This window comes from Mercenaria mercenaria, chromosome 15, assembly GCF_021730395.1.
Source record: "Mercenaria mercenaria strain notata chromosome 15, MADL_Memer_1, whole genome shotgun sequence".
Taxonomy (NCBI): domain Eukaryota; kingdom Metazoa; phylum Mollusca; class Bivalvia; order Venerida; family Veneridae; genus Mercenaria; species Mercenaria mercenaria.
Window position 1 is genome coordinate 70696120 of NC_069375.1, and position 25486 is coordinate 70721605.

Here is a 25486-nt window from a genome sequence, read left to right on the forward strand (position 1 = left end):
ACAAACGAAAGCGATTTTACTTATGAGGTGTTTAATTTTCTTGAAAAGGATTTACAATTTCGTGAAAATCTTAAAACTACACTCTTTTATATTACAGTGGCCGAGTGCATTACTGGACTAATAGGAAATATTGTATCACTTATCATCTGGATTAGAGGCAAAAACAGTAGTAAACTAGCGTGCTCCACGTACTTCAAATTTCTTTCAGCAACTGATATTTTCTGTTTAGCCTTCATTTTCTGCCATGAATTAATCAAGTATCTTAAGCTGATACCTATTTCTTCGGATGTGTTTTGGAAGGTGTATTGCCCAATATATTCCTTTTTAATCAGATTTGCTCCACAGCTCTCGACCTGGATCATTGTATGTATTTGTGGTGAACGAATGCTCAGTTTATGTTTCCCTATCAAATTTCATACACAAGGTTCCAGCAAGAGAGCAAAAATTGCATTTGTTTCAATATTTCTTGTACTTGCAGTGATCAATGTACCACAAAGCACAGCGTGCTTCATTGCTGCAGCAAAAATATTGCAAATGTATCTAATAATGGAACAAATCTCATCAATTTATGTACTTTGTGTTATACCATTATTAATAATCACAATATGCAACACCATTTCTGTTGTAAAATTGTGCAAGAGGAACACATCTGATGTACACAGCGGCAGACGACAAAATATTCTGACAAAATTCACGCGCTTTAGCATAGGTACGGGAATCCTTCACTGCATCTCTGTACTTCCAACAATGTTATTTTTTATTTATACATTGAAAAAGGTTAACCTACCTTTATCTTGGAAAGAAATTCTTATCCTGCACACTGTGGCTTGGTCAACTTTATACTTGAACAACAGCCTCAATTTTCTGCTGTATTCACTCACATCAAAAGATTTCAGAAATGACTGTAAAGAGCTGCTATGTTGCAGACGGTAAGTTACAGTCTGTCCTTTTAGACAACATTACGACACTAATTAGACACAGGATTTTTTCAGCAGCTTGAGATAGTACAAACACACACACACGCACGCACGCACGCACGCACACACACACACACACGCACACGGGATAGTACTGTAGCAAATGGCATTTACATCCGCATCAACTGCACTTATACATACGTATAAATTCATTTGATAGCAAATGAACATTTGTTGCCTTACTAGAAAAAAAGGATGTTTATACATTTTGTGTCGTGATTGAATGATTTTTATCTATATACTACAATTTGCATTTATATGCTATAACATTACATACTACAATAAAATTATATTGATATGCAATATGTTTTATTAACATTCAATATTTGTTTGTTTGTTTTTTATTGATAATCACAATTTGTTATATTGTACTTTTATTATGTCTGACCTGATGGTAATTATATGAAACCGGTAGGTAGACAGAAATATATAGAGAGGAAAACCCATTGGATGTTTATTATATTATATATAATGAGTTTTAGTTATGTTATACATTTTCCCTATATTCTATAATATTTTATTTACATGTTATCCAATAGTATCTTTATTTAAATGCACAACTGTTTTAGTTAGATATTTATAGGTATAGGTTATTAGCTTTGTATCGGGAAAGATGCACGAGTTCTTCAGCGGAAATACTGCGCGACTTTAGGAGCGCAATATTCTTCGGCTGAAGAACGAGTGCATATTTCCCGATGCAAAGATAATAACCTTTTTATTACATACGCATCTACACGTATAAATATTATGTAAATATCATAAATATGTTCAATTGCCTGAATAGGATTGACAATACTGAACTAAATAGAAAAAAAATAGTGCAACAACACACACTGAATTACGTCACGCACCCGATATGAAATTCAGGCGTCAGTGTATGGAAAAATATTGACGTTTCCGGTACCAGTGTAACGTAACGGGGAATAGAAACGAGTATGTAATAAACCACAATATACTTGTAGGAATTGTATTTACTTAAGAATTAAATGTTATTTTTGTGCGGTTAGAGGGTATAAACCACATTGGGATTTTTTTAAAAATCCATGAATCGCGTTAGCGATATTTTGATGACTAGCAAGAAGTGTCAATGTCTGCACGCACAAAAATAGCATTCAATTCTTATATTAATAATGAGTGTACCGATTTCAATAAAAGAATCACAAAATCAAAAGAAATTCAGGATATCTATATAGAGAACCCGCCCACATTAAATTCATTAAATTGTAATTCACCTTCCAATATTTCAAGATAGCGAGACTGCACGCATAAATATTGAATATAAATAAAAGTTAATTCAATATGGAGAAAAAGTCCAGAAAATAAATAAAAGTATGGAATATAGTATATAGATATATTTTATTGCATGTAAAAATATAGCATTTAAATAACAAATCATTGAATATCAGAAGATTGTAGATTATAGATATATTTTCACTGAGTATAAATAAAAATATAATGTTAAATAAATATCAAATCATTGCATATAAGTATGAAAAATCATACAATATGGCAACATATCACACACCATACAATTCAAAATCTTTACAAATAGTTTACTAACTTTTTACTGATGGCAGGTATTTATAAGTTACACTTTAATTCAAAAGTGAAATTTGCTTCAATTGTATTGAGTAAAGATGCTGGTTTGTATGGTATGGATTTATTGCCACTTTTATAAGAATGTTTCAATTATGTTGCATTGGTTCATTTCCTTTAATAAATTCTCTATTAATGTGTTTTGCAAAAGAATCAGGCAAACAATATTTAGAGGACAGTGACTTATTTAGGAGACATGTACTTCCCTTGTCACCACCAGTAATACTAAAAGGTTTTAAGAAACAGGTGATTCCATTGGCATAATACTAGTATTCATGCATTGGCAATAACAGAACGAACTATTAACTGTATTATTTATTGGCAACATGTAGAAAAAAGGTGAATATTTGATGAATATATGTTAACACATATAGCAATGCTTCAACACTTTCCTTTTTTGCGACTGGCAACTGAAGGAAAGAATCTGGGTTATTTGTGAATATATATGTTTACACGTTGTCGTTTTGATAACTAACGGATATTTATTATGATTATTTGTTTGTATAATTGTATGTTCATGTTTTATGGTTTTCTCTATTCATTTTGGTGACAAACTTTGTGAATATTTGTGTACATGTCTGTTTACATATATAAGCAGTAAAAGGATAGAGTGTGTGTTTTTTCTATGTTTGAAAAGATGTACCTGCACATAATGGCAACAAAAGAAACCTTTCTGACTGCATTTGTTGACAATTTGTTTACACATTTGAGCAATAAAACGATCCCTTTTATTTTTGCTGTTTTTCGGCGACGCCGTCTAAATTCGTTTTCGTTTACCTATGCCTCGTGACTGCAGTTTGCCAATCAAACTACTTGATAACGCATTATAGATAATTTATCAAAATGGAAGATTTATGCAACACTCTGCCTGATTGGACGAGAGTGTCAATTTCTTTCACTCTGTTGATTGTGCTACGCTGAGAGAAATGTAGACAAAGCGTTTATCCTAAACGACGCTGCTCACAGTTTTAAAGCTAACTTTGGCTCAGTATATTTAGCAAGAATATTGATATATCTCAAAATAATAAGTAAGTTTAATAAATATGATAAAAACCTGTTCAAATACCAACATATATCAAATTAAAGAAAGAGCTGAATACGGTCTGCGTATCACATGAATAAGGGTGTGATAAGAGTCTTTTATGTAGAGAAGTGCTTTTTAAAAGATTTTCCTTGTTACAATTGTCGTCTGTATATGAAAAGGTTTCTTGCTTTTGTGACTTATTCAGATTGCATATTAAAATGTGTACCTGTTTGCTTTGATATGTTTGTTATAAATCATTTAACTGATTTATTATATATGAATATTTTTCTTTAGTATGGTATGCAAATATTGAATTCAGTTCAAATCTGTTTCATTATATATATGCTATATAATGACTGAATCTCGTTACACTGAAATGACGGTACATGCGTATCCGCGCAGTCTGGTCAGGATCCATGCTGTTCGCTTTCAAAGCCTATTGCAATTATAGAAACCGTTATCGAACAGCATGGATCCTGACCAGACTGCGCGAATGCGCAGGCTGGTCTGGATCCATGCTGGTCGCAAACCCATTATGTTGGTTTTCACATGGCGCGGCTCATATATAAATACACACAAATATAATACAGGTTCCAGTCCAGATTTGAAGGAGCTTTGCTTTTATTTTGAAATTTACACAACAGGTAAATTTAACAGTGTAACTAAGACTTCAGCCGTATCTGGCAAAACAAATTGAGGAAAGAAATTAGATAGAATGAATATGAAATATATGTTAAATGTATTTATTTTTGTTGTTGTTGTTGTTGTTGTTGTTGCTGTTGTTAACTATCGTTTACTTAAATAGTTATGACTAAGCTGCTAACCCTTTACTCTGAAATCATCCTTCTGACATATATTAGCTGCAAAATGATAAATTTTGTGTTACATACTGTGAAGTCGTGTTATAGTGAACTTTGTGGGACCAGCACAATGAGTTTGGTATATCAGCAGTTTGATAAAAATGTATAGCGAACAATTCCTCACAAAATGTATTTGTATGCTGAACTGATTCATATATGCATTGAACTGGCATTTGCCTTAGTTTTCTTTGCATTCATCTTAAAAGTGTAATAATAATAATAAACGTAGTGTATTGATTTATCTGCAGAAATGCGACTGTTTATATTCTGTCAACCTCCTCGGGGAAGAATTGTTTAGTGTTATGGACCCGTGTTCAACGTTTTAAGTCTGAAACTTTGACATAGATTTAGGAAAAGCAAAGATTTAAACTGGATTAACTTTGTCTATGGCCAATTCATACTGTTGTGATTTTGTTTAGCCACTGTTAGCTGCATATTGATTCCTGCAAAGTTTCCTTTCTATCTAATAGGTATAATTTGACAGAGAAAAAATATGGAGTAAAACAAAAGCATTCTAATGTTTTGTCTGTAAACGTAAACGATTAATGAATATGGGTATTTGCACAACCAAAAACGTATCCCAACTAGATGTTGCACGACACTCTTGTAAACAGCCGTGACCTTAAATGTCATTCCTCTCGGTATTGTAGCATTTGTCCTCAATTATAAGTCCGTATTAAGACCCTATGTTTTATTTATAGGAGATACCTCCCGAGGCTACTAAAGTTTTGTCCCTGTTTTTTTTTTCAAAAGAGCCGGGATGGATTTTTTTTCTTAGATAGTAAAAATAAAATTAAAATAGAAACTTAAGAAACATATTTTAACAAGACGGCCCTGAAGGCCCTGTATCGCTTACAAGACCTAGTTCTTACCCAGAATGATTTGGTACTTAATTTGCCCAAGAGTTCATAGAGACAAACATTTTTATCATGCATTCTGTAAATCAGGTAAATCATTTACCAATCAGTAAATAGACCTAGAGACATAGTTTTTGACTAGTTTCTGATTACACATGGTGATCGATTACTGTCATATGTTATTGCTTATTTATCGATTACATATATATACAAACTTTAACCTCTGGGGCCAGTTGTTCGAATCTTTAACCGGCTGTTAAACTAACCGCTGGTTAAATTTTGATCCAAAACACTCGTCTTGGTGGGAAACACTAGTATGATGTTTTGATTTTATTTAAAAGAATTTTAAAATTAACTCAAACATTTGTTTTTCTAAGTCTTCTAAAATGTCGAAAACTAACCCTAAAAGTTAATCAACCGTAGCTTAATCCCCTGTTTAAGTTTCAAACATATGGGCCCAGGTATCCAACATTTGAATTTGGGTTAGATTTTATATTCTTACTAATATTTATGATCATGAGGTAGGAAAGGTGGCCCAATTTTTTTTCTATATGATTTGACCTAATGACCTTTTCTTTCTAAGTGACCCAGTTACAAATGTATCCTTGATTTTAAACACACAAAAATTGCTCACAAGTCTCATGAAATTAAAGTAGAAAATGCTGCCTTTCGCTCACAACTATGTCTTTATATGATTTGACGTAGTGACCTAGTTTTGACTTTTAGACAGTTGGCGAAAGCCCCGAGAAAAAAATCCGTAGACATTTTTTAGTACAATATGGTATCATACATCAAAATGTTCGTTGGGGTATATGAAATTCAGCCAGGGTGGATACCAGGCTCAAATATCCCTATTCAAGTTTTCCTGAGGCCTCAAAAGGGGTGCACGTGATAAGAAATAATAATGAAAGTAAAATGTTGTTTAGATTACAGGTTAAGGTAAATCTGACTTAAATATATAATAGAGTGGAAAGATTCAATTATATAATATAATTTGACGTATAAATGTAATTTTCAAGTGAAATTAAAGACTAAGAGGCCCTAAATTGGGGGTTCTCTGTCAGACGGCATTTACATGATTATGTGCCGTATCCAATATGTTAAAATTTGCGGTACATTGGTATTAACATGTAATTAAGAAATGAATGTTTATCCTCTATAGTATCCAGTGCATATAAAAAAAAACAAAGACATATTACATTTTCTTTGAAATTTCATATATAATTCAAGAGGTCCCAAAAGGAGTTACACTCAAAATGAACAATTTTAACCGGACATGCTGCATATCATTTTTGCCATCAACGTAACATTCAGTTAAGTGTATGGATATACTCACGCAGTCTTAAAACATTAACTGTACTAAATCTTATTGTGTAAAGTAATTTTATTGTTTTTATTATTGCAGCATCACTTTCTACTGAGGCCTGAGAACATAAAACCGAGACTTTCGCAAAACACTTTGATACATATAGAATAAGTAACTTTGAGAATTTCAAGAAATTGTAGAGCCAATATATTACATATACATGTTACTTCGCTGCATTTCATTTTCTTATTTTCATTTAATTGTTACTACAAAAAGAGTGCGGTTTATTGGTACTACCCTTTGAGACACATATAGTCAAATTGCCCAAATATGGAATACTGAACCGATATATACACTCAAAAAAGTAAACACACAATATCACTTTCTGGCAAATATTTCATCTTTTTTTACAAAACATTGTGTGTAAATATTTGATGTACATTGATATACACATATAAATTGCCAAACTTTTCAAAATTCCAGTGCATTTGAAAAATAGTGAGAGCTATTCTGTTCACTCTGGTGTTGGTGTCACCTTTGTTGACATCCTCACCTTGGATAAGTTTTGCATGTAAGTTTATTTCTTGGCAACCAATATATGTGTTGGATTAAACCTTTACATAAGGTTTTTGTGTCATCTAACCTTTTGAAATAAAATTAATCTTGACTGAGTTTAATACAAAATATGATTCGTTTTCAACCTAGAATATTTGGTAAAAGTTTAGCATGTCCCTAGAGAACAAGTTTGGTGTATTTCAGAAACTACATGCATTAGATTAAAATTTCACATAGTGTTTCCGGTCATCAAACCTCGGGAAGTAACCAATATATGGTTTTGTAAGTCTTGCCTAGTCATGGTCCTTGTTAAACTTAGAAGTTGTTGAATAGTCGAGTGCAAGGCTTTTGGGCAGCTATTGTTGTTAAAATCGTTATCGGACTTTATCCATGACCAGAACAGGCATTTTTCAAAAATATTTTGTTGAAGCAATGATATGCCGTACGACCAATTGACATTCAGTTGTTTTGAAATGGTGGAGTCACATGGCCAGATGTAATAATACTACTACAATATAGAAAACATTGTGTGACATTACACGTAAATGTTTGTAATCGCGTCTACATCACACAAAAGTGTTTTGCAAGGTAAAAACTTCAAACTTAACTCTTGGTCAATTTATTAATCATTTAAGAGTATCAAGACTTTTACCGATATTTGGTATGTCATTCCTTACTGATGATTGAATTTCTGTATATCGAAATGTAATTAATATGAGTTTCTAAGGTGGTAGTGAAATGAATTACAACACAGGCGCCATATGCTCGTGTACACGTCATGCTTAGACTGCCCTAAAGAATGGATGTTGTATTTTTACTTTTTGAGAGTACATGCATTTTCAAAGCACAAGGCTAGACAAAATAATCGCATGGACAAATATTCATTAAAAAAAACTACGTTGGAAGAAAGAATGATTTCTCTCAGGAATCCTTACAAGTATAACTATCGTTAATAACGAACAACAAAATATACATATTTAATATATTATCAAAATTGTAAACAAACAGATTTCACAGGTCCTGGACATTCTTGTTCCTATGGCATATTAAAGTTCTACTACATCCTATTAAAGAGATGTGAATACCACCATACATATAAAATGGTTAATCATAAATCGTCATATGCTAAATATATTTCAGCAATGATTCTGTTAACTAATAAAACCTTATTAATCTAAATTATCATGAAATGTGAGTAATTTAAACCCCTTTGGAGCCTCATTTATTTATTTATTTATTTTTGTGGGCGTGGAGTGGGGGGTGGATAGGGGTGTAAAATAACTACCTTAGAACAAATATTAAATTGCTGTGAAGAAAATATTCTGGTAAATTTTATGGTTTACAACATATGAAAGAAGAGGGCAATTTTTTTCAACAAACTTTAAAATTTGCTTATCAATTATTCTACAATAACATGACCACATAATGGTGCATATTTTATTATTTTGTGTATTAGAATGCCTGTTACACACCTGAACCTTAAGTACTCAACCTTACTATCGTAGAGATTTCCCAAATAGAGTAAAAACAATATACTTCTACATTATGCGATACCTGTCAAAAATTTCAAAATATTTTTTTAAAACCCTGTAATGGGCCTCAAATTCTAAAATAATTAGTGTGAACATATTTATTCATATTACAATACATTTAATCTAAAACAGATACACATTTCATCAAATAATGATAGAAATGAAAATTTTCTTTAATTTCCCTTAAAATTGAGAAAAAACTAATTGTCCCCTTTTGGGGCCTCACAAAAAAATAGAAATTGATTTTGAGCCTGGTATCCACCCTGGTTGAATAGAAGAAAGAATAACGAACGTTTTAAGGTATGATACCATATTGTACTAAAAAATGCCTATGGATTTGTTAACTAGGCCTCTTTTCCAAGTTAGCCAACTGTCTATTTAGATAATCCAGAATCGAATCTAGATTATATAGGAAAAAAGAACGTGTACGTTTAATGAAAATGAATGAAAATCAAGTAGGAAATATAGCCTTTAGAGTGTTAACAAGGTTTTTCTAGGATTAAACCAAGTAACAAAGTTTAAGACATCAGGTAACAAAGCTTAGGACCTGACTGATATTTCAAAGAGACAACATTTTGACAGAAAGTAGTAAATGTGTCCTCCAGTGTAAACTCTTTTCCTATGATTTTTTCTAGTGATCTAGCTAGTTTAAGACCTCGGGTAATCAAGTTTTCAACCTGGTCTAGATTTTATAGAGACAAAGATTGATGATAATCACCTGAAAATGTGGTGTATAGAGTATTTACGAGGTTTTTCTATAATTTGATCTAGTGACTTTCACTTCAGGTAATCCAGTTGTGTACTTGAACTATATTTAATAGAGAAAAAATACGAAATTTCAGAAACTGTTGCCTTAACGATAGTAACCAGGTTTTTCTACGATTATACTTAGTATCTTAGTTTTTGGACTCAGTTTTAACTTGGCTGAGATTTGGGAGAAAGTTTAAAAAAGAACGAACAGGAAATGTGGCCTCTAGAGCGTTAACAAAGTTTTTCTATGATTAGTGACTCACCCAGATTTTGGTCTCGGGATTAACATTAAGAAGTTTTGAATTTGTCCTAAATTGTTATAAAGATTAACAATATGAGTTTCATAAAAGAAAGGTGAAAATGAGGCCACTAGAGTGTTCATATCGTTTTCCTATTATTTGACCTAGTGACCTAATTCTTCGCTCCAGTTGACCCAGTAACAAACTCGTCCGAGATTTTAATGAGGGAACCTGTTAAACACGCACGACGACGCACGACGACGCAAGAAGGACACGGAGTGATCATCTCACCTTGAGTACAAAACACAAGGAACAATGTTCTTTAATTATAACTTATCTACTGAAAGCCCAATATTATTCTGAATTAATGAAAATATTAAATCTCTTTCTCTCTCTCTCTCTCTCTCTCTCTCTCTCTCGACCGAGGTGCACAGTCAAAGAGAATAATCAATATTTCATGAATTAATTAATCCATAGTTAAGAAACAGTTTTTCAAACATTAATACCAAAAATAGAGACGCCCAATGTCTAACAGCTCTGTCCTGAATCTAAGACGCTCTGTAGTCTATCGCAGAGACCAAGATTAAACATATAAGCCGTGAAGTATGGTGTGTCGACCAACTGCTGACGATTTCTCATGTCATTTAAGTGGAACTAACTAATAAGGTATATTTAAGGAAAACTATCTCGTAATATTTTGTAATTATGATTAACGTCAACACGTCGGATAGTTGCAGCTGTGGTATTTCTCACACTTTTTCGAACATTGCTGACTCCTTAATGTATATCTCGCTACTTTAGAAGCATTGAATGAATACCATTTCAATTTAAAAAAATACATTAAATTAATCAAAAGACTTCCAAATAAATATCATAGCAATACAGTTAAACTTTTATATTTACCGTTTGTTGTATCCGTCCAACATGGTTTCTCCTGGGCGGAAAAAAAACAAACACAACGAGAAGTATTGCAGATTTTTACCGTCTAGCTTATAACTCTTATTGTGATCACTGTTTTCGACGCAAAAACAAAAACTCGCTATTCAATGGTTAGAATTTATTTTAAACCACAATGTGTTCACTGAAATAACAGATATTTTCGTGAGTCTATAAATTCACTGTATCTAACATTACCATTGGCTATTCACGTCGTATGAAAGGAAAACACTAGTTCGCATAAACTGTCAGTTTTCGGGAAAATAGCGAAATTATATCCTTCGCAAGTATTTCTGCTTTTACAGTCTGAGCATCGAGAAGCGAAACAAATATTTGAATGGTGTTAACTTAACACATTACATAAACAAGTTTTATTGAAAGAAGGAACATTTTCGCCAATGTTGATGTTGGTCTCCTACCTGAAAATTTGGTACTTCTTCGAAGAAAATGCCACAAACATCAACTTAAGTAGTTGAATACCCTCGATCGTATGATGCACGCGCCGACAGTTCAATACCTATATTCTTCTTGAGTCTACAAAACCAAGGACATGAAAAGTAGGTTAATGAATGATGGGCTGTCACCGAAATATGCCCTACATTCTTTACAGTCAAGTGCGACACTATGGACCAGCATTTTAATTTCGATATAGGAATTACCTGTGCCAAGCAATGTTAAAATACAGGCACTTAGATAATAAATTGTATTCTCAAAGTTATTTCAATGTCAATCCATGCACAGTCACGATGATTTAGTCCTGCAGACCTCATAATCAATATTGATCATCTACTGACTGTATTTGCTGAGAAGGCAAGGGACAGCAATTTTGAAAATTCCACAAATCTGGGCTGATACCCGTGCAAAAAAAAAATCATAAAAAGTCAAATTTTTTAGAAATTCCAGAGACGTTTGAGCGGATATATTGTATATACTTAGCACTTCATCATGTGACATTTTTTGCCTGTCGATTCCGCTGTTTCTATGGTAAAATGGACTATGGTAAAAACGAGTAGAACTCCAGTTTCAAGACATTAAATTTTGAGACAAAAATGGCCCAAAATGCACATTTTGTGCGATCTGTACCGTATCATCAGCAAATGATTGACCTAATACATATGTATATATTTAAAGCATGCGACCAGACGAAAATAATGGGAGGGGTAGGGGAGAAAAATGTCTCATAACCGCTTACTTTTTCCGCAAATTTGAGCTGAATCTGGATGGATGGATGGATGGATGGATGGATGAATGGATGACCGTTTCCATTTCGTCTGACTTCCTCTATTACCTCAGTCAAGACTTAAGACCCGGCCATCTACACGGATTATTTTACACAATAATTACTCGTAGGTAGTAATCCTTAAGTTTTAAATAAACAATAATAATAAACAACCAGTTGAACCAGTTGAATATAAATGCATTTAAAGTACATCTACCTACTTTATTTTATTTTTTTAAGAAACTTAATACTCAATAATCAAGTGGTTCATGAGCTGTCTAAAGATTTTGCTCTATTTTCAGTAATGGCAGCCCCTAACACAGACAAGGTCAAAACCTTTGAACAAGCTTATAATTATGAAAGTATACTATAGACAAAGTTTAATAAAAATCCATCGAATAATTCATGACAGGCTAATATTGTTTTTTCCATTTTAAGCTGTGGTGGTCCCTAAAAGTGGCTGAGCCAAATCATTTGGACACAGTTTAGAGAGCTCCATACAAGGATGCTACAGACTAGGTTTAGTGAAGATCCACCAAGCTGTTCATGAGGAGTTATTTAACTTTTTTTCTAATGTAAGCTCCGGCAACCCCTATATGGGGCCGAGCCAAACCATTTAAACATATTTCAGTGAGGTCAATACAAGGATGAAACAGACCATGGTAAGTAAGATCTGACCTTGCCTCTAAGATTGGCGAAAATACTCTAAGCAATTCATTAAAAAAGTAATTTAAACTTTTTTTCTACTTTTTGATGAGAAGCACTACAAATGTATAACCTTGTTTAATATTTTGTTCTATTTTTTTTTTATCTTTTTCCCTAAACGGGACCAAGCTGAACGGTTACCGCGATAGTATAGATCAGGTTTGATAAAGGTTCATGGAGTGGTTTATGAGAAGCTATTTAAAGATATTTCTATTTTTAGCTCAAGAAACCCGCTAGGGACCGAGTGCCTTAATTTGAATTTGAAAATTGGAAAAGGACTTTATAATGATGTTACAAACCAAGTTGGATGAAGATTCATTTTCGCAGTTCATGAGAAGAAGAGTTTAAAGGCATTTCTTATTTAACTCTAGTGGCCCCATAAAAGAGGCCAGGTGCTACCATTGAACAAATTTGGTAGAGAACCTTATAATGATGCTACAGTCAAAGTTTGATGAAGATCCATAAAACTCCTTAAAGATTGTTCCCTTTTTTAAGATCGACCCATTAAAGGTAAATCATTTGAACAAACTTGATACTGTAGGCGTACATTTATTAGCGCGGCAAATATTTAGCGCAAACGCAAGACCGCTAATTTTAATTATGCAAACTCTCAAGAGTATTTATTTGCAAAAGTTCGAAGAAAATATCATCAAATGAAAATGTAAATGAAAATGCTTGGACAAATTAATGCGCGGACATGAATTAGCGCACGTGCGTTAGCGCTAAAAGCGCTGTTATTAGTACACCGCTAAAATATGTAAGCCTACAGTAGAGGCCTATGCCAGACTGCTACTGACCATGTTTGGGTAAATCTGATCAGCCGTTTCAGCTGTTGAATTAAAAATGTTGGCGATGACGCAGGACTAAAAACCTTGCCCTGAACAGAGTAAAGGCAACTGAAAAAAATGTTTTGTTGTAGGCCGAAGCGTTTTTTAATCACCGGGCTGAAACAGTATTTAGTCTAAACGTCATTGCGATTTCGACCTTTTACCTAGGCTACTGAATCCTAAAACAAAAAACAATAGGGATCACTTATTGACCACAGGCACTCACCGTTCTCCAGCTGTCGATCTGGAATAGTCTTCAGTCTCAGCGTTAATGTGATCTTGACCTTTGAGGAAGCCATCCAGCTGAATGTTGCTGTTTCTACCCGGGCACCCGCCCCTGATAAAATTATGCACGGAAGGTCAGCTGGGGTCTTTCTCCACCATCAAAGCTTGAAAATCGCCATATCCTCAATAATTGTGTTGGTGCGACGTTCCACCCAACAAAAACATGCTCCTCAGACGAAGTGTTGCACTATCGCATTGACTGATTTAGACGACAAATCATTTTCATCATTTGGCGAGAGAATCACACCTCTCAGCGATCTGAGAGGTAAGAGTGAGAAGCGATTTCATTTCAAAATGAGCGAGATTCACGGCAAAATTATTCACAGACATGTCTGGGGAATCGTTACAATCCCTTGGTAATGTTATGAAACAGACATTTATCTGAGCCCTTGAACCTTTGACCTCTTAGCGAACCCTTGACTCATGAACCATGTTGGTCTTGAGCATGACATATAAGTCTTGTTTAACACTTATGCTAAATGATGCTAAAATCTTATCTTATCTGACAAACAACAGTAATAATACACTCAGCGTCACTGAAAAGTACCACCCTAATGGCCATTATATTTCAAAAATCGAATTGGACTGTATTAAAGGCATAACACGACTACTTTTCTGACGCAACTGAGACGTCACTGGTTAAAAGATTTGTTAAATTCGATTAATTTCATTTGAGGCACGGGCTGCACGTGCAAAATTACTTTTTCCAGCAATGTATGAAAATTCTATCGCAAAACATTCATCGCACTTGAAAGTTAGTCGACAGACTAAAAGAAATGCGTTAAAAAATCCTGAATATCCTTGCTAAGAATGCTACGTACGATCAACGTCATCAGGCCATTGGCATTGTGGTCGCCAAACTTTCGCGTCGTATGTGCTGTTCTCAGCCATATTGAACTTTCAATTTTTCCAATAATCGGTATTATCGATTTTTTGACACATTAAATAAAGAAGGATAAATTCGATTTATTCGTTATATCTTTTAAATGGTTTAAAATAACGAATTTGCTTCGGCGGCAATAGTTGATTTAATCTTTCCTCTAAATGATGATATAATTTTAAAAATTGTAAGTTTATTATTTCACTTACCTTTTGAACCATTTATGTTACCACCCTTTATTTTCCATTGAAGTCAATAGTAAAAGTCTAATTTTGGACAAAAATTAGGGTCATTTTCATTGATATATCGATCAAAATAAGGAAAACGGAATAAATAATCGTTTTTGCTTCGGTGATGTTGCAAAGAAAAATTAGTGCTTGACTCAACTGTGTATAAATAAAATTAATATTTTCATTATTTCGCTTACCTTTTGTGCTTTTATACAATCGCTATTACTTTTAAAATTGAGACACGGACCGGCTCGGAAATTTCCGAAGTTTCCTGAATGCGAGAGGTAATATCAAAGCAGACGACTCGTTTAATTTTAACCTGTACACTTTGTGATCTAAAGATAAATGTCTATGTCCGAGTCACACAACTTCATCCTTGTAGATGCATTTTTTTCACTAAAACTCCTGTGTACTTAGTATATCTATGATTGTTCCTTCTTTCAGCCGAAATATGTGATGATAAAATGTTTTGTTTTTGACAAGTTTAAATCAGACTATGAAAAAAGAGCTAATAACTGATAATTAATGATGATCTAGAGAGAGTGTCACTTTGATTATTTTATTTGTTTTCTTAAGACCTTCAAAATGTCACCCATGGATATATATTAAACTGATTAGACGGTCATTTGTAAAACCAAAGAGCTATAAAAATAAATGTATTTTATACTTCTTTGGTAAAACAGACATGCCCCGCAAGACGGCCTGTTGGGGAAACGTATGATGTGACCTTCAACTTTGACCTATTGACATGAATAATAGTGGAGATCAATTACTGCTTATAAAAGTTTTAACAACCCCATCCCCGATGTTGATTATAACCACTTTGCCGTCTTCTGGGCACAGGTTATCATGCTAAGAGTGTTTATGATGCCAAAAATAAAAAGAGGGTAACTTACTGACCACAGACAATCATCTAGTGCAGTTTACGACAGCAGACACAGTATTTCAGTTACCGACAGGAGCCAAGAGGACTACTATCCTGGGGACAATGAATAAAGCAATATTTTAGTACTCGCCCTTTTTCCAAGATGAAAAAAGTTGTAATCTCATTTTTTTTCATTTTCCTCGCTTCAGTCAGGACAAATTGCAGATTTTGAATAATTCAAGGGCCATAACTAAGAGTGCCTGGAGCGATTTTGCTGGTTATAAAAATTGGCCGAGATATTATGCCCACAAACATTGTCACCAAGTTTCGTGAAGATCAAATGAAAACTGTTTGACTTAAGAGAGCAGACATGCTTTTCGACACCCAACCACCCGCCCGCCTGCCATGGGGGTTCACATAATACACCCTGCTCTTTCAGAGATGCGCGTATAAAAAGTTTAGATACGACAAACAATGTACCTTGTTAATTTGGATAAGTCTTACACTAAATAGCAATGTGTGAACATGATGGTAAGCAAGTGTAAAGCCATATATTTTACAGTTTAGACAAAATATGGAATGGTATGTGAATCTTAACTAATTTCTATGTCAAAAAGTGCCAAAACTGAGTTACATCCTTGTCCTTGTTAAGTAGTCTTGCCTACATATGACGACTATGATGGTAAACAAGTGGTCAAAGTTTCAAAACCATATGACGAACAGGTTAGGCAAAATATGGACTGGTATAAAAAATATAACTGATTTCCAAGTCCAAAACGGGCCAAGGTTTAGCCAAAATAGTTGACAGAGTTATGTACTCTTGCCTAAAGATGAAAATCATAATGATAAGCAGTGCTCAAAGTTTAAAAGTGAAATGTCAAATAGTTTTGACAAAACATGCACTTGTACGAAAATTGAACCAATTTCAAAGTCCAACAAGAGCACCGCCTTGCGGGTGCTGACGCTCATCTGATTTTTGTATAATAGAAATATTGTCGTACCCATGATTTTCTAAGTCTAAAAAGGGCCATCATTCTTGCAAAAAGCAGGATAGAGTTATGTTTCTTGATGTACAGCATCCGCTTACGATGGTGAAAAACGGTTGCAAGTTTTAAAGCAATAGCTTTGATAGTTTATGAGAAAAGTTGACTAAAACATAATACTCAACCAAGAAAATGATTTTCTAAGTCCAAAAGGGGCAATAATTATTGCAAAAAGCAGGATGGAGTTATGTTGCTTGCTGTACAGGGTCAGCTTATGATGGTGAACAAGTGTTGCAAGTTTCAAAGCAATAGCTTTGATAGTTTAAGAGAAAAAGTTGACCTAAACATAAAACTTAACCAAGAAATCTGATATTTTCCAAGTCAAAAAGGGGACATAATTCTTGCAAAAAGCAGGATTGAGTTATGTTTCTTGCTGTACAGGGTCAGCTTATGATGGTGAACAAGTGTTGCAAGTTTTAAAGCAATAGCTTTGATAGTTTAGGAGAAAACCTGACCTAAACATAAAACTTAGCCAAGAAAACTGATTTTCTAAGTCCAAAAGGGGCAATAATTCTTGCAAAAAGCAGGGTCGAGTTATGTTTCTTGATGTACAGGGTCAGCTTATGATGGTGAACAAGTGTTGCAAGTTTTAAAGCAATAGCTTTGATAGTTTAGGAGAAAACCTGACCTAAACATAAAACTTAGCCAAGAAAACTGATTTTCTAAGTCCAAAAGGGGACATAATTCTTGCAAAAAGCAGGGTCGAGTTATGTTTCTTGATGTACAGGGTCAGCTTATGATGGTGAACAAGTGTTGCAAGTTTCAAAGCAATAGCTTCGACAGTTTAGGAGAAAAATTGACCTAAACATAGAACTTAACCAAGAAATCTGATATTTTCTAAATACAAAAGGGGCCATAAATCTTGCAAAAAGCAGGATGGAGTTATGTTTCTTGCTGTACAGGGTCAGCATATGATGGTGAACAAGTGTTGCAAGTTTCAAAGCAATAGCTTTGATAGTTTAGGAGAAAAGCTGACCTAAACATAAAACTTAACCAAGCAACGCCGACGCAGACGCCAACACCCCTCAAGTGATGACAATAACTCATCATTTTTTTTCAAAAAGGACTATTATTCAGCAAAAATAGCTGACAGAGTTAGGTACTCTTGCTTACAGATGGAAATCATGAAGATAAACAATTGTTTAAAGTTTCAAAGCTACATGTCAAATAGTTTTGAGAAAACATGGACTTGCAAAAAATTGTACCAATCTCAGTCCAAAAAGGGCCATAATTCAGCCAAAATAGTTGACAAGAGTTATGTACTCTTGCCAACAGGAAAAACTGTTATAATAAACTAGTGATGAAAGTTTCAAAGCCAGATGTCAAACACTACACAAAGTGTGAACTGGTACGAAAAACTTAACCAAGATTTGAAAGCTAAAAGGGGCCGTAATTAAATAAATTATCCTTGTTGGAGTTATGTACGCTTGCCTAAAATATGACATAGTGATGGTATATAAGTGTTGAAAGTTTCAAAGCTTTATCTCAAAAGACTTTATCAAAATGTTGACTGGTATGAAAAACTTAATCAAGGTGTGATGCCGACACCATGGCGAGTAGGATAGCTCTACTTATTCTTCGAATAATCAAGCTAAAAATATTAACTTCAAACAACACAAAATATGAGCTTTATTTTATTTCAAAAATATCTTATTCCTTAACATCTAATATGTAAACTGTATAAAAGTGTTAGAAAACTTGCACTGTTTCATTGTAAGACAACACATTTTCAGTTAATAACAACCTGCTAAAATCACAGCAAAACAAAAATACTGTAGGTATGCTAGACCGTAATTTCAGAAATGAATACTAACCACTAAATAACTGGAAGTCTTTGTAACAAACTGTTAAAGCACAAACTTTAATTATCTGCATAATGTAGCTTTGCATACACAATTTATTCATTTATTTGGAAAATAAAGTTGAAACTGTCAGCTGACAAGGATTTTCTATATTAGAAGTAAATATCTAAACACAAAACATCTTAATGAAAGGCGGGCATTGTAAGTCTTTAAAATTTTGAAAATATACAAACTTAACAACTGAACAATTATCAACTTGCCCCTAAAATGTTGGTCCATTATCTAATCATTTATGTTTCAATTTATAGAAACAAAGGCAATAAAGTTTAAACTTGCAAATATCTGAGTGTTTACTATGACAGGAGATAGAGTAAATCTTTAATGATAAGCTGATAATGTGTGTGGGAAACTACTGAATTTTACAGTATTTAATCTAGTGAAACAGTTTAATTTTGTTCTCCTTGTTACTTATTCTGATTACATGATTGTAAGAAAGAATATATATGAAACAAGGCTTGAAACTGTAAGCCCAGCTCTTACAAAACAGACTATATAAAATAGACCACTACAAAACTGAGTAATAAACAAGCTTGTATGTCCAAACAAAAAGTGATTATTTATTAAGTATGGAAAAATCAACTGAGTTCAGTAGATACAGAAGATATACATGTATATGGAATAAAATATTTCTTCCTTGTAAAAGCAATATTAATAGAAATTGTATATAAATGTATATATAAAATGTGATACAGGTTAGAGAGAGAAGCTATGTACATCACAGCCAGCCACTTCCCAAAGGCATGTTTGAATTCTTATCACAAAATCATTTTGACCAAAGAATTATTACTGAATGGATTCGATTCAAAACCGCCCTTTTACGTCACATTTTAAAATTTACAAAAACGGATGGAATTCACTTTATGGTTATTCAAAACCAACGACCAACTCAACAAGGATGTACATATGTATCAGTATTTTAATTTTAGTAAAATCTGGTAACAAGAAAAAAAGTTAGCAGAGTCAAATAAACATGAGAAATTTAAATTCAGGTTCAGTGAAGAATGTCTCTCAGAAATATACATCAAAAACTTTGAGAAATACTGCTAATAAAAAGAATCTGAAATTGGTCCACAAGTCTTTATTTTTTTGTATCATCTTTTGATGGATCAGGCGTGAATCTTAAGTAACCCTTCCCAGAAGGCACTTTCTCTGTTCTCACACCTTGAGGAAACAATGCAGCACACTCTTCTTGCTTGACTGACGGTATAACCATACATTCTCCACCGCTCTGAAAAATAAAAATATTACTGTCTTCACATTTTTTCTTATCTTTGAAAGACCATTCCATATAAAATACGTATATAATCTTATATCACATCATTTGCCTCACACTGATCATGGATTTAAAGCCATTTCTCCACAAGTTCACAATACTTGCCATAAAGACGAGTGCTCATAAAACAACAGCTGTCGCAGGAGACAGCGCGCTCGACTATTTTGATGCTGGATAGTGAAACTGGGCATATCTGAGGAAACTGGAGCTGTCACTGAAGAGTTTAATGACTCCAATGGTGGATGAAGATATTGCACAATAGCTTGAGTCTGTGTCAAAAATATCAAGTAAAAAGAGAGGCAAATATAAAGTGTATCAAAACACTACATAACTATAATTCTAAGCAAAAAGGGACATAATTCATAAAATATTGATGCTGGAGTTATGCACTTTGTGTCATATGATATGGGTGATGATGTGGAACAACTACAAGTTTGAATCAAATGCATTTGGCAATAACTGAGATACAGTGAAAATGCATCAAAATTAACCTTAAATTCTAAGTAAAAGGGGGCATAATTCATAAAACATTGGTGCAAGAGTTATGCACCTTGTGCCATATCATTTGGGTGATGATGTTGAACAACTATTTCAAGTATGAATCAAATCCATTCAGTAATAACAGAGATAGAGTAAAAGTGCACCAAACTTAAAAAGGGGGAATAATTCATTAAAAATTTGTGCCAGTTATGCACCTTGTGCCATATGATGTGGGTGATGATGTTGAACAATTATTTTACGTATGAATGAAATCCATTTAGTAATAATAGAGATATAGTGAAAGTACATCAAAACTTTAACCTAAAAGTCTGAGCAAAAAGGGTGAATAATTCAATAAAAATTTGTGCCAGAGTTATGCACCTTGTGTCATATGATGTGGGTGATGACGCTGAACAATTATTTTAAGTTTAAATCAAATTCATTCAGTAATAACAGAGATGGAGTAAAAGTGCATCAAAACTTTAATCTGAAATTTTAAGTAAAAAGGGGGAATAATTCATTATAGTGACCTTGACCTTGAAGCAAGTCATCCAAAACAAGCGCTCTGCACGTCGCCTCAGTGTGGTGAACATTTGTGCCAAGTTTCTTTGAAATCCTTCAAGCAGTTCAAGAGTTACAGAGCGGACACAGCAAAGTTGTATATGACCTTTCATTCCTAAGTGTAACCTTGACCTTGAAACTAGTCATCCGAAACAAGCGCTCTGCATGTCGTCTCAGTGTGGTGAACATTTGTGCCAAGTTTCTTTGAAATCCTTTAAGCAGTTCAAGAGTTACAGAGCGGACACAAAACACACTCATATGACCTTTGACCCTTAAGTGTTACCTTGACCTTGAAATGAGACACCCAAAACATGCGCTCTGCACGTCATCTCAGTGTGGTGAACATTTGTGTCAAGTTTCTTTGAAATCCTTCAAGGGGTTCAAGAGTTACAGAGCGGACATGAAATTGCTAACAGATGGACAGACGGACACCGAGACCATAACATAATACGTCCCTTCGGGTGTATAAAAAGAGAAAGTGTTAAAAAAACTTTAACCAAGGTGGAGACGCCGAAGCCGGGTCGAGTAGGATAGCTCCTCTTATACTTCGTACAGTCAAGCTAAAACCAATCAGATGCTCCAGTTTGTGACTTCAAATTATGTTATTTAACCTTAGAACCAGACTTACTGCAGACTCACGTTTATTTAACAATCTCTAAACTCAAGTCCAGGGTGTGCTGACAAGAAAGTTCAAACTACTGTCGCTGGAGAATCAATTAAGACTAAGCTGCTGACAAATGAGTTCTGACTAACTTTGCTGATGATTAAGAATAATGTCTCTGTCAAATGAATTCAGACTAATGATGGGGACAACTGAATTCAGACAACTGATGCTGACTAGCAAATTCAGACTAACAGTACTGACTTAAGAATTCAGACTATTCATCAACAGTGCTGAAGTCTAAACTACTGTTGCTGACAAATGATTTCAAGCTGCCACTGCTGACGAATGAATTCAGACTAGCATTGCTAATGAATGAATTCAGACTATATAGTTTTCAGCCAGATCACAAAGACCTCAGTCCTAATGGGAGACACCCAACTTTCTTAAGAATCAAACTCAGAACCTCTGTATCAGAATGGCTGCTCAAGTAATTCAAACTCCAGCCATACAAGTAATGCAAATTCAATGAAAATGGTCACACTGTGTATCACACCAGTAAAACTTTCCAATTGATCAATGTAAGTCACCTTGGAACAATCATCTACAGAAAACCTTGATAACAATCATAAATTTAAGATAAATGCTTAAACAAACCTTCCAGTTTGCTGGTGTCGCAACCTTCTTGTAAGCTGTCAGCTGAAGTGACTGAACCACACGGATAATCTCACTGCAATAAATACATGATAAATCTCAGTTTAAAAAAATCTCTTTGTAATTCAGTATGATAAATCTCACAGTTTCTCAGTATGATAAATCTCACTATAATTCAGGATGGTAAGTCTCACTGTAATTCAGGATGATAAATTTTACTCCAAATCAGTATGATAAATCTCACTGGTATACTGTGAGTACGATAAATCTCACTGTAATTAAGTATAATAAGACTCACTGTAATTCAGTTACATTAGTATGACAAATGTCACTGTAATTAAGGATGATAAGTCTCACTGTAATTCAGTATGATAAATCTCACTGTAATTAAATATAACAAGGCAGTCTGAAAGACAGCTAAATCCCCCGCCACTGCTATGGATAGTGAAAGGGTAAACCTTTGATTTTAGCTGTGACCTTGACCTTGAACTGACATGGCTGACTTATGAATTCTGCACAACGTCTTGATCAGGTGATCATTTGACCCAAGTTTCATGAAAATCCTTCAAGGGGTTTAGGAGATACAGAGCTGAAACCTTTGACCTTCAATTGTGATCTCGACCTTGAGTTGACATGGCTGACTCATGAGTTCTTGAGAGGTGATCATTTGACCCAAGTTTCATGAAAATCCTTCAAGGGGTTTAGGAGATACAGAGTGGACACAAAATGGAAGGCTCAAACCTTCGACCCTTAGTTGTGACCTTGACCTTGAGCTGGCATGGTTGACTCATAATTTCTGCACATCGTTTTGATGAGGTAATCATTTGACCAAAGTTTTATAAAATTCCTTCAAGGGGTTAAGGAGATATAGAGTGGACACAAAATGGAAGGCTCAAACCTTTGACCTTCAGTTGTGACCTTGACTTTGAGCCGACATGGCTAACTCATAAATTCTGCACATCGCCTTGATGAGGTGATCATTTGACCCAAGTTTCATGAAAATCCTTCAAGGGGTTTAGGAGATATAGAGCGGACACAAAATGGAAGGCTCAAACCTTTGACCCTAAGTTGTGACCTTGACCTTGAGCCGGCATGGCTGACTCATGGGTTCTGCACATCGTGTTGATGAGGTGATCATTTGATCCAAGATTTATAATATTCCTTCAAGGGGTTTAGGAGATATAGAGCGGACACAAAATGGCAGGCTCAAACCTTTTACCTTGAGTTGTGACCTTGACCTTGAGCCGACATGGCTGACTCATGCGTTCTGCACATCGTCTTGATGAGGTCATCATTTGACCCAAGTTTTATGAAAATCCTTCAAGGGGTTTAGGAGATATGGAGCGGACACGGAAGTATTACGGACAGACGGAAGGACGGACGAAGACCATTCCTATAACCCCCCACCACTTGTGGCGAGGGATTAATAAACTAGAAGGTGTTTTTGTTATGTATTCTTAGAATGGAAAAGGGGCATGTTTGTTGTATATGAAGGACGAATGTCAAAACATAAGTTGCAGTTGGTTTTAATGGATTTAATTCATGTAAGTGAAGGCGAAAAGTGCATGTTGAAATGAGAAAGTCCAGAAAAGATTTTTCTATCTTTAGCTCTGTCAGCCATTTTTTGCTGTGAAGCTGAGCAATGCTGGTGATATTCACAACTAGGCTTGGTATTGACCACTCCTGTAAAGTTTCGTCAAATCTGTCTAGCAGTTAAAATTAGTTGACATATGAAGTAGTCATTAAGGACTACTCAGTGTTACATGTGAAGTAGTCCAAAATGTAGTTCCATGCTATGGATGAAATCTGGTATAATGAGTGACATGAGGAGGTGACAGTTAAATTTTTGGCTTATGTTTATTGCTTATTGTACTGAGAAAAGATCTAGACCATTTTCATTGTAAATTTCCTGGAATAAGTTTTATTCTTTGCGAAAAATGTCTACCTATGCATAATTGCTAAACAGCTGTTTTCATGGGGGCATTTTTAGAGGGTGATGTTTCTCAGAACAGATTATTTTTCTTATATACAACATAACATGACAATGTTTTTCTATTTTTGATATTAAGAAGATACGTTATACTAAATGACCATATATGGTTTTCATATCATTGAAATGATCTAAAGTGCTGAAAATGAGGTCGGAATGTTTTGTTATTAATATGAAACAAGAGTGCCAGAATGTCACAATATACGCCCGTCACAGCAAATTTCTTTACTCTAGCACCTGTATTTGCAAACTGAATTTTAATTTTGTGGTTGTTTAGTAATCACTGTAAGTGTTTTGTTTTTCTAAGTCCACAAAAAACTCCTTACCAGATAGAGATACCTTAAAATACACCTAAAATTGGAAAGTAACATCTATGTTGTACGAAAGAAAAGTGGTCTTGGTTTTTCCCTAAGGTCAATTATAAAAATGTTACAATATAAGTTATTTATAGTAACAACTAAGGGAAGTTAAAAAAAAAAATCCCCCAAAAAAAGTCCACACAAAAATCTTTACCAGGTAGAGATTGGTCAAAATACACTTCAAAATTGGATGTAGCATGCATGTTGTACTACAGAAAAGTGGTCTTGATTTTTCCCTATGACTAGTAGTGAAAAAGTTACAATAGAAGCTATTTATAGTAACAACAAAGGGAAGTAATTCTAAAGAAAGGAACTGCGCATGAATGACACTTCGTCTCATGATGGTGTATAATTGTGCCAAGTTACATCAAAATCCCTCCATGCATGAAGAAGAAATGCTTCGGACAAAGTCATTCTTGTATCTGACCTTTGGCCTCTAAGTGTGACCTTAACCTTAGACCTATTCTAGACCTAGGGACCTGGTTCTTGTGCACGACACTCCGCCTCATGGTGGTGAACATTTGTGCCAAGTTATATCAAAATCCCTTCATGCATGAAGAAGAAATGCTCCAGACAAAGTTTTCATTCTTGTATCCTTTGACCTCTAAGTGTGACCTTGACCTTAGACCTAGGGACCTGGTTCTTGCACATGACACTCCGTCTCATGATGATGAACAATTGTGCCAATTTTCATCAAATTCCCTCTATGCATGAAGAAGATATGCTCCGAACAAAGTCATTCTTGAATGTGACCTTTGACCTCTAAGTGTGACCTTGACCTTAGACCTAAGGACCTGGTTCTTGCGCATGACACTCCGTCTTATGATGGTGAACAACTGTGGCAAGTTTCATCAAAATCCCTCCATGCATGTAGAAGATATGCTCCGGACAAAGTCTGTGGACGCCGCCTGAAATCCGCCCGCCAGGGGCGTTCCCATAATACGTCCCATTTTTCAAATGGGCGTATAATAAATAAGGAATTGAATTGGTAGAATGTAAACTTAAAGCCCTCCTCCATGG

The 25486-nt window shown here is 34.5% G+C and overlaps 1 protein-coding gene across 1 annotated transcript in view; it reads right to left on the bottom strand.

Moving 5' to 3' along the window:
* The window catches only part of LOC123558107 (uncharacterized), a 125604-nt gene that overhangs the window by 67861 nt on the left and 32257 nt on the right, over nt 1–25486 (bottom strand). The window contains exon 5 of the mRNA XM_053524318.1: nt 22121–22193. Coding sequence (XP_053380293.1) covers nt 22121–22193 — 73 coding nt within the window. The remainder of the gene's footprint in view (nt 1–22120; nt 22194–25486) is intronic.